This window comes from Theobroma cacao, chromosome 9 (genome assembly GCF_000208745.1).
Source record: "Theobroma cacao cultivar B97-61/B2 chromosome 9, Criollo_cocoa_genome_V2, whole genome shotgun sequence".
In the NCBI taxonomy this organism is placed as follows: Eukaryota; Viridiplantae; Streptophyta; class Magnoliopsida; order Malvales; family Malvaceae; genus Theobroma; species Theobroma cacao.
Window position 1 is genome coordinate 29,985,425 of NC_030858.1, and position 11,703 is coordinate 29,997,127.

Sequence of the window (11,703 nt, forward strand, 5' to 3'; positions counted from 1 at the left end):
AGCTTCTCATTAATTGAATTTTGTAAATCTTGTGCATGCTTTGTGCGGTTATATGATCTGGGAGAATTGCTATGGTTACATTACCTAGGAGAACTGTTAGGTTTTCTTTTTTTGTAAAAGACCGGTTATGATTTTTTTTATAGAGAGTATATTTTAGGTTGTTTGAGGGGTGACTCGGTTTTTTGTTTTGTTTTGAAGTCCTTCTTGGAAGAATTTGCAGAACTTACAGATAATGTATTCCAGCTTTTTTAAAAGAACAAAATAAAAGGATAATAAAAGGATTTTGATAAGCATGCTAACAATATTTTCATCATTAATTCCGATATTATCACACAATACATTTATGGCTATAAATCTGTAATGATTGATTTAATATTACATTTTTTGCGTGATGAGATTTTCTGTCGTTGAAATCTTTCAGAAATATATTACTATATATTACTATCAGAGATACAGCATCAGAGATACAGCATAGATGTAGGAATCAAAGATTTACTCCATTGAAGGCTAGTGCGTGCTCCTCTTCTTCAGAAATATATTACTATCAGATATATATATATATATATATATATATATATATGCAAGAACAATAATCTACATAATCATACTCCAAAAATTTTAGTCCTCTGCTTCTTCTTCTTCATGGCTTTCTTCTTCATGGCTTTCTTCAGTGCAAGAAATAACAAAAGCTTTTCCATGGCAGTCATGTTTCTACTTCTTGGAATTTTCATGTCTAGTTTGGAGTTCACAGGTTCGATTTTATCTATAATCTCACAATTTTAATTACGTTTTCTATCTGTATTTAGTTTGTAACACTTTTTTGTACTTAAGTAGTTGATTATAATAATTATGTATATGCGTTTCAAAAAATTAAATTTAACTTTTTTTACTAATTAAAAGAAAAATGTGACACCCTTTAGAAAACTTTACAATTATTGTTGGAATATTGAAAGGTTTAGTAAGGTATAGAAGTTACCATGCATGTTTGAATATGTTTGAAATAGGGGCAAAATCCGTAGGCGTTTGCTATGGAAGAATCGGCGACAATTTGCCAAGTGAACAGGAAGTTTTGGAACTTTATAAAGCTAGTGGCATCGAAAAGATGAGAATCTATGATCCAAATCAAGCAACTCTGCGAGCCCTCGGAATGTTTCCAGACATAGAACTCATCCTTGGTGTCCCTAACGGTGACCTTGAGGCCCTTGCTACAGATGCCTCATCTGCAACCGATTGGGTCCAACGTAACATACTGCCCTACGCACCGGCGGCCAATATTCGTTACATCTCTGTTGGAAACGAAGTGAGACCGATGGATCCGGCTGCACAATTCGTTCTCCCTGCAATGCAAAACATTTACAATGCTTTGGAGTCAGCAAACAACGCAATGGAAGTACTCCAAATTAAGGTTTCTACTTCGGTGGATGCAACTTTGTTAGGCAGTTCGTATCCTCCTTCAGCTGGCGCATTCAGTGACAGTGCAAGCTCATACATAATTCCCATCGTTCAATTCCTAGCAGACAAAGGGGCACCTTTACTCGCCAACATCTACCCTTATTTTAGCTACATTGGTGACCCTACAAGCATCGATCTTAACTACGCCTTATTTACATCACCGGGAGTTGTGGTTCAGGACGGCGCATTCGGGTACCAAAACCTGTTTGATGCAATATTGGATGCCTTTTATTCTGCTATTGAGAAAGCTGGTTTCTCTAATATGGAAGTGGTTGTATCCGAGACTGGCTGGCCGTCGGATGGAGGCACCGCCGCAACTATTGAAAACGCAAGCACTTACTACCAGAATTTGATCAATCATATTCAGAATGGAACCCCAAAGAGGCCTGGACAACCCACGCAAACTTACCTGTTTGCAATGTTTGATGAAAATCAAAAGGGTCCTGCTGAAACTGAGCGCCATTTTGGCCTCTTCTCCCCTGATAAGCAGCCCAAGTATCCGATAAGCTTCTTATGAATTAATTGTTATGTTCCTTTTTTATTATTTTTTGGATATATAGTTCCTTAGGATTGGTCTTTTACAAGCTCAATTGTGACTTGAGCCATATATATTTTCCTCCTAATTAATTCAGCCATCTAACTTCTTATTTTTTAGATGAATAATTCCAAGCCTTACCTTTATTATTATTATTATTATTCTTTGGTTATATGAATTTCGTTTATTATCAAAACATATTGGAAAGAAGGTGCACCTATACTTTCTTATGCTTGGATGAGATTCTAGTAATTGCTGTTGGATTATATAACTATATAAGTACATTAACAAATTAAAAAAAAAATTACTCTAAACATGTTTAGAGACTGGAACAAGTCATATATTTGTGAAATCATCGACTATATTGTTTCTTGTAATTATACGATGAAATTACATTTGATGTGTCACAAGTAAATTATAATTAAATAATCTTATCTATATCTAGTGAAAGAAATCAATTCTAATTCATCCTCTTTTTTTTCTTATTTTTTGGATGAATAGTTGAAGCCTTCCAATATTGGTTACAAACACTTTTATTTACGTATGAGTTTCCAGTAATTCCTATTGGAGTACGTATATATAAATATATTGACAAAAAAAATTATAGTAAATATATTTAGAGGTTGGAACAAACCATATTTGTTAAGTCATGGAACAAGAGTTACTATGTTTTCTCACATTGACCAAGAATACTAGTTAATATTGGAGTTTATTAGAAATTAATTAATTATTTAAATTTGACTGGTCAATTTAATATATAATTTTTAAATAAATAGAAATGTTTTCAACAAACACAATTGATTAATTATTCAATGTTTTCAATAGACATAACTGTTAACATAGTAGTACAGTAGGAAGAGAACATACTTTCAAAACAGATTTCAATTTTTAATAAAATTCTAAAATAAACTTGTTGATTCTAGAAAATCCTGTTTGTAATTGTGGTCTCTTGCCTTGTATTTTCGTACGTTAAAATTATTGTACAGGTTATATGTTGTCGCTGGCTAATTTTTTGTAAGCCAGCCTCAAGGTAGGATCCCGGGCTGATTCTCCTGCCAGGTTCCCTCCTTTTTTGTGTATATGGGATCTTCCCTTTTGATATGAATCTATTCCACATTTAACTTAAAAAAAAAGCATGCCTCAAGCCTTTTTATCCCTTTTCTTATACTACTTTTTTAACAGTTTTCTATAATTATTAACTTGCTTTGCAGGTAAAAGATTTGTCATAATTACTCAATAATCATAAAACCATATAGTATTAATGAGCAAATATTACCGAGTTTGAGATGCATCCTTTGACACAATTTGAAATGCGATAAATATTAAAGCAAAAATATTTAAAATAATAAACATAATATTTTTTGTAATTATAATCAATTAGTCAAATGTTAAGATATCATATGGTAACAAAATAAAATAATATTCAAAGGAAAAAGTTTGGGATATTAAGCAAGTGTTTGATATCGTAAAATTAAGGATGGCTTGGTGACATAAAGCCAGACTATCGAATAACAAAAGCACAATCCGGGATATCCCACGCTAACCTAATAGGGTAGTGGTTCCTTGGAGGATAAAACGACCAAGGAAATCTACTAATTAGGTGTGCCCACCTAATCATGGAGCACTAAATTTCAATGTTGATGAGACATCAAGGGAAATACTGGGGAAACTGGCATTGGTGATATGATTCGTGATGAGGTTGGTATAGTTAAACTTATGTTTTCTAGAATGATAGAAGTAATGGAATCAAACTAGCTCAACTTTGAGTTATTAAACAAGTGTTTAAATGTCTTAAAATGGGCGAACTTGATTTCACCAATTGTTAATGGAAAGTGAATCTACAAATGTGGTAAATTGGGCGCTTAATTAACCCCAACACTGCTCCATGGAGATTAAGAAGCACATTGAATTGTATAAGTTACATATTAGCGTACGGCAAATCCAGAATTCTGCCGTGAAGCAACTGAAATGGCAGACCAACTGGCCAAAGTTGGTGTCCAATATCCTCCGGACTTTCTGTTGATGCTGGAGAAAATTGTTGCACAGGAACAAGCCGCCTTCATTTTAAACTTTATAAAATAATAATCTTTTGTTTTTTTTTTCAATTTCTTTTACAGTTATTTATATATTTTTTTAATATATAAAAGTGTAAATTACATTAATCATCGTAATCAAATAATTTTTAAAATGTATAAAAAAACTCATTATATGTATAAAAAAATCAAACAAACTAATAAATCAACATAAATTGGACCAAATCCACCGTTGAAACCTGAGAAATTTTGCCAATTTTGCCATTTCGTTGTTATCTTCGCATGTAGTTCAATTGTGGAAAAAATTTTCTATTAAATTGAAGGATTCAAAGTTTTCAACACATGAATTATTTTAAAAATAGAAATTGAACCAATACCAAATTCTCATTCTCATGATTCAAATTTTCAGTTTTTAGTATTTAAAGATTTTTAATTTTTTTAATATTGTATTTGAGATTTTATTTAAATTTAAAAAGAAAATATTGTTTTCAATTTTAAAAACAAAATAAAAACAAGTAATATAAAAGCCGAAGGTAAGTAGTTAGGTAACTTGGGGTTTCAAAAACCAACACAAAGGAGGCTTTTTGTACATGGAGAGTAGATCACTTTATTTATAGTGATTTTATTTGGATGTAATGTGTTTACAACGTTTTCTTTGCCAAAAAAACATGACAAGTGATTACAAAGCGTAAAGGGAACCTCTTCTCATGATGCAAAGTTATTTTCCCTTTGCCAAAAAAATATTACAACTTTGATTATTCCCAAATTATCCTATCCATCACTCGACCCTCTCTTCTATTTTCTCATCTCTTTTTTCTTTCATCTTTCGTCTTCTCCTTCATCTTTTTCCTCTAGCCGACTAGTCTTTCTTTTCTCCTTCTTCTTCCTCTAGCTGCCTGTAAAAACCCTAACCGCTCACCTTCACAGTTCGGTCAAAGGTAGAGATCGAGATTTGAATCTAATCTGTTGAGTGCTTTTGAAGGTTTTTATCTATGTTTGCCTTGCTTGGTTGCTTGGGTTTTTGGAGTCTTGAAGAGAGGAATCACTTTTCATTTCAGTCTTGCGATGAAGGAAGGATTAAAGAAGTTGGAGGAAGAAGCTGTCATGTGAACTAAGGTGGAGTGGAGATAAAATAAAATTATTAAGAGAAGGGACGTTGGTCTTTGGAAAAAATAAAGATAGATTAAAAATAAGGATAGATTAAGGTTTAATTTAAATATATAAAAAAGGTGCTTTCCGTTTGTTTAATTTATCTTTATTTTTTAGATTTTTTAATTTAATTGTTTTAAATATAAACTTGCTTTTACTATTTATGTATACTTATAAATAATACTACTATTAATGTTATTAAAAACGTTTGTTATTTATTTTTTAAAAAATACAAAGAGAAATCATTAGTCAAAGAAGCTCAAGACAAAAAAAATTAAAAAAACTTTTTGAATAATATTTTTTATTATTCATGTGATAATTCTAGGTATTATTTTTTATATTTATAGTTATTATTATAAAAATAAATATTTAGTAATTTTGCATTTAAAATGAATATATATTACATTTAAAGAGATAAAGTTTGAAAAGTTAAATATTTACATTAAAAGAATATAATTTTATTCAACTTTATATTTTCTAACATAAATGTAATTTTATAAATTTGCATTACATTCCTAGTAAAATGCTTTCAAGCCAAACACTACAATTTAATTTTCTCAATAATCATATGCTTTACAATCATTACTCTTTCATATTAGAGGTGAGTAAATGGGTGGATTGAAAAATTTAGTCCGTTATACCTAAAAACTAAATGGATTAAATATTTTTAAAAAACAACCAAAGTTGACCCAACATAAAAGAAGAACAAATTGATCAAATATAGAATTGGTTTGATCTGTTCAGTTTTGGACCAATTGATCAAAATTTTATCACTTTTTTTTTTTTACAAATTACAATGTTAAAACTTATAAACTTCATCCATAATTAAAAAATATACAAATAATCTAAACAAAAAAAACAAATATTTATTCCTTCACTCACATAATTATGTCTTTTTATATAAACCATTAAATTAACATTCAAGATTCAATATAACAAAAGGTCAAGGAAAATAAAATTAACATCTACAAAATAAAACTATAATGTTATAATGTTTTATATCAAAGTTTATATAAATAATAATTAATTATAAATAATATGTTATAAAATCTAAGGTGATAACTAATAAAGTTATTAAATATAATTATATAAATAAAATCTATTATAAGTAATAGTAATGGTTATATATAAATTAAATATATGTATATATAATATTACTTTATTATATATAGAGAAAATTAATGATACAATTTATATGTTATAATATTTTGTATCAAAATTTATATAAATAATAACTAATCATAAACAATAGGTTATAAAAACTAAACTGATAACTAATAAAGTTATTAAGTGTAATTATATAAATAAAATTTATTATAAGTTATAGTATTACTTATATATAAATTAAATATAAGTATATATATATTTATACAATTATATATATATTCATAAAATTTTATATTACGAAACATTACTAAGGTGTAATAATTATAACATATTAATATGTAAGATATTTATTATTATANATAATTCATATTATTACAGATTTATAAATTAAATAAATATATATATATAGTTAATATTAATTGTTATGAATATGATTTATATATGTATATATAATAAACTAATATCTTTTAAGTATATTATTAATTCAGTTTATGATCAATTCTTCTTAATATATATAAAACATATTATATATAATATATATATAATTATTATGATTTTTTGGATGAATTGGTTTAAAAATTTTTAAATTCTGAATTGATAAAAATGAATTAAACTAAATATTTTAGATCAATTAACCCATTAGATTAATTTAACCGAATCGTTTTACCTAAATTGTATTTAATTTGGATAAATAATTAATCTAATTTTATTTTATTCACCCTTATTTCATGTTGTATCAAATGTCGTAAAATTATACTAAAAAATCACATTTTCTGCCCTCACAATCGCAGTAGAATGGCAGAGGCGACAAAAAAGGTAAGCAAACCCCACGTTGAAACCAAAAAAAAAAAGACGAAAAAATGACAACCATCCCAACCCCCCTTGGCAGAGAACTGGATAAGATCATCATTCTCTTCACACATATCTAAGCAAACACCCCGGGTGAAGAAAAAACCGAAACCAACCTCTCCCTACTACCGAAATGCTGACATGGCTGACTCTTTCTGCCCAGATTGCAAGCGTCCAACCGAAGTTGTCTTCGACCACTCAGCCGGAGACACTGTCTGCTCCGAGTGCGGTCTTGTTCTTGAGGCTCATTCCATAGACGAGACCTCTGAGTGGCGAACCTTTGCCAATGAGTCTGGGGACAATGACCCAGTTCGTGTCGGCGGTCCTTCTAATCCTCTTTTGGCCGATGGTGGCCTCTCTACCGTCATTTCCAAACCTAATGGCTCCTCTGGTGATTTCTTGACATCCTCTTTGGGACGCTGGCAGAACCGCGGGGCAAACCCGGATCGTTCCCTTATCCAGGCCTTTAAGACCATTGCCACCATGTCTGACAGGTTCGTTGGTTTTTTCTTCTTTTTCTTTTTAACATGAATGCATTGTTTTATGTTAATTGTGTGTTTATTTTTTTCATTTGTATTATAGTGCTTTTTTTTTGTATGTATGGCGAGATAGTTTTGTGTTTGGTTAATGAGAAAAAAGTAGGATAGAATAGATTTTCTTATTCTTTTTTTTTTTTTTTTTGGTTTTCTCTTACAGACTCAAAGACTTCATTAGATGGTAGTGACAAGAATTACAAGACCATCAGATTCATTTTTGTCTTTTTGGTACATATTGAAACCTGTTGGATGTTGTTGTATATCTTCAATTATTTAACTGGAGGTATAAATCACATTGTCCCATTTCCTTAAGTTCAAATCTAATATCTTCAACTTAGAAATTTCAACTTCTAACTGTTGGTTTGTTCCTTCATGGGCAAATTATATTACATAAAGAAAGAAAGCTTGTCTGAGCAGCTAAGGCCCTGGATGTTGAAAATTTTGGGGAAGGGAGATATTGTGACAGTTGTTACTCATTCATGAAAGTTGAACTCAGGTTATGGTTCATTACTAGGCTAAGATTAGGTATAGAGATTATGGTATCAGTGTTCAATTAACCATGAATTTAATCAAAGAAAAGAGAAAGGAAGGAATGATTTGTGTTTGAGATATACTTAAACAATTACTCAGAAACATCTATTTTGGTTAAACATTTTCAAGACAAGATTTGTTTATACACCTCTAAAAATTGTAGCAAATATAACTGATCCTATATTGGATGTTTCAGGTTGGGCCTTGTTGCAACCATTAAGGTACGAAGCTGAACTCTGCTTTTGTTGGGTTTTTTTTTTTTCACACATATTTTCATAGCTCCTTTTTTTCGCAATTCCTTTAAATAAATTTACTGAAATTCATGCATAGATGTTTAACAGGTTTGTTATATTGGAACTTAATAACTGTATATATACATATTATTAGATTATTATTACTTAATAGGAACTTTTTTTTCTTATTTTAATAGAACTTAGTATCTTGCTCATTGCTCTTGTTTATTTTAATTGATACTTATAAATAATACCAAGCTGTGAATTTATGTTTGTATTCAATTTTATCACAAACGTATAATGGAAATTGTTTCCAAGGATTATAGTGAAGTATTGTGTTATGCAACAATCTCTCCAGAAAAAGGAAAAAAAGGACACCACATATTAATGCTTGGTTTTAGATATGTGAGTGGCCAACCTGCATCATTGCTTTTCAGACATCACAATTGCAGGTTGGATCTTGGAGAGGAAAGCATAGATTGTTTTCAAGTGACAACGCAAATTACTAAGTATCAAATAGATAGAGAGGTGAAAGAAGAGTGTCAAATAGTTGTTTGCCGATATCACTATTGGAAAATGTAAAATTTGAGGAACGGTTTGTATGATCAATGTGGGAAATTCATATCTTGAGGATGAATAAAGAATCAGTTTTAGATGTTATTCTATGAGATATGAACAGCAATTGCCTATTAGGATGGAAATTTGGTCGCAATTGCTATGGATTTGACCCTGGTTTGATGGAGGCTTGTTTTAGAGTTTAAAAGGAATGAATTATGATTTTTTTTATAAGTTTTTGAAGTGCTGAAAATTGAAGAAAATAGGAAAATGATCAATTCTAGGTTCCTTAGGCATCACTCCTATTGGTGATTGTTTTACACAAATTCAAAGCACATATTTACCAAAATATTCCTGATCATAGTTCCTTTTAAGTAGTCAATGCAGGTGACATCCAAATAGCACTGCCAAGCATTCCTAGTCAGTAGGAGACTATATTTATACAATTCTTGAATCTCAAAGAAAAGTTCTGTCACTTAGAAAGACTCAAGTCAAAGTTCTTACTTTTTATTTTTGATTGTTTGTTATCTTTCTCTCTTAAATGTAAGTGCTTCTCCAATACTTCATGGTTGATTATGCTTAGTTTCAACTTTTTGATCCTATATCTTTTGCTTCTATTGCACAAAATTTATATTGTGTTTTCCTTGTTTCCTGCTGATATAATGTCAAGAGGCATTGTAATATAGAAACTAATCTGGCTAGTGGGTTTGGGAATTTGATTTGAGGATCGAGCCAACGAAATATATAAGAAAGTTGAAGATCAGAAACCTCTTAGAGGCCGAAACCAGGATGCAATTTTGGCTGCTTGCCTCTATATTGCCTGTAGGCAAGAAGACAAACCCCGCACCGTAAAAGGTATGATTTCCAATACAATGCTTAAGAAACATCTTTTCTTAGCATGTATTAAAATTCCTGACATGTGAATTTCAATCAGAAATATGCTCTGTTGCCAATGGAGCCACAAAGAAAGAAATTGGTCGTGCAAAAGAGTATATCGTGAAGCAATTGGAGGTGGAGATGGGTCAATCCATGGAAATGGGAACAATACATGCTGGGGACTTTCTGGTGAGTTTGGTGCTGAAATAACCCACCATTTAATTGCTGTAGTTCTTTCTTTTCCCTATACACTGTTCCTTTCTGTATCTCGTAACTGTTCTGTTTTTCGAATTTGTCATTCCAACCACTGACATCCACAAATTTACAGAGACGTTTCTGCTCCCATCTTGGTATGAGTAATCAAACAGTTAAGGCTGCTCAAGAAGCTGTACAAAAATCTGAAGAGCTGGATATAAGGTCCTTTTAGTTTCAAGCAGAATTTTTGCTTCTATCTGTGGTTATTGCCTGTAGGAGTTCATTCTCTAACCACCAAGAACGGTTGCACTATGTGCCAGTAATTTTAACCTGTCTTCTCTCGAGTGATGCTTGAAAGCTTTCTGTCTATATGGCATGCCCTCTATGTTTCTCAATGAGAGTCATTGGAGAATTATTAGCCATGTGATTCTATAGATGTTGTTTTCATTCTGTCAAGGAATTTCGATTTTAAACCTATCCCCAATGATTTTTGAATTTTCTGTCACAAGTTGTTATTTTATAACTTCTAATTTTTGTCTACTGCCGCAGGAGAAGCCCAATATCAATTGCAGCTGCTGTCATTTACATAATAACCCAACTGTCAGACGATAAGAAGCTTCTCAAAGGTTAGAAAGTTGACATACAATAATTTCTCATCCCAGTTCTTGTCTTCATTAAGGTAACAAAGCCATTTGGATGCAGATATATCTCTAGCAACAGGAGTGGCTGAAGGGACCATTAGAAATTCCTACAAGGACCTCCATCCCCATGCTTCGAAGCTTGTACCAAGCTGGTATGCCAAAAAGGAAGACCTTAAGAATCTCTGCAGTCCTTAAATAACGACAGGAACCCATGCACCACCTTTTTGGTAGCTGCTTTTGTTTGTTTGGACAGGCAAAGTCACAATTCCCACTCTGAGTAATTTATTTCACCTCTAACTTGTATCAGTAAGTTGTTTGATCCTACTTTTCTTAGTGAAAACAATATCCCTTACTTTCAGCAGCAAGAGATATACTGCCGCAGTGTAGTTTAAAGTAGTCAGGTCTTTTAACACATCATGATGCAACTGGCAGATAGGATAATTGTTTCTTTCAGGTATGCGAGTGAGTCAAGTAGGTCTAAACTCTTACTCAGTTAAGAGAACCTTTTTCCATTCCTTGTAATTGAAATGTAGTCAGGTGACATTGTGAACTGATAGCTTGTTTGTAGGGCAGAATTATGCATTCATACATCAATGCCAAGTGCAAACCAAAGTGTCAAGCCCAGTTTTTAATTTTGTTTGTTATTTTTAATTTTAAATATATATATATATATATATATATTTTTTTTTTTTTTTTTTTTTTTCCTTGGATGCAACTCCATTTAATACTCAAATAAATGCTGTTATCTTCTGAAAAAGGGATTTAGAGGACATGATGAAAGAACGAACGAAGAGGTTTGGTTGGGAGCAAAAAGGTTTGAATCAAATGACCTTTGATTTGTATCTTTTCATTCTGTGCAAGATATTAGAGTGGTAGGTATTTGATCGGATTTAGGAAGAGAAGGTGGGTTGAGAAGTCCAGCAAGTATAAGTCGAGGTTCTGAATTCGTTCAGAAGATACTTGTCCGCAGTGGTTTGTACTGAGGAATCAAAATGAGGGAGAGAACAAGCT

General features: G+C 31.3%; 2 protein-coding genes across 2 annotated transcripts; both read left to right on the forward strand.

Moving 5' to 3' along the window:
* LOC18589885 (glucan endo-1,3-beta-glucosidase) lies at nt 668-2,112 on the forward strand. Its single transcript, XM_007015057.2, has 2 exons — nt 668-751; nt 1,005-2,112. Exons 1-2 carry the CDS (start codon nt 697-699, stop codon nt 1,967-1,969), a joined length of 1,020 nt encoding a protein of 339 aa, XP_007015119.2. The 5' UTR covers nt 668-696; the 3' UTR covers nt 1,970-2,112.
* On the forward strand, nt 7,164-11,319 carry LOC18589886 (transcription initiation factor IIB). The gene is made up of 7 exons (XM_007015058.2): nt 7,164-7,619; nt 8,389-8,413; nt 9,706-9,835; nt 9,915-10,045; nt 10,185-10,273; nt 10,601-10,677; nt 10,754-11,319. The coding sequence occupies exons 1-7, from the start codon at nt 7,267-7,269 to the stop codon at nt 10,885-10,887; spliced, it is 939 nt and encodes a 312-aa protein (XP_007015120.2). The 5' UTR covers nt 7,164-7,266; the 3' UTR covers nt 10,888-11,319.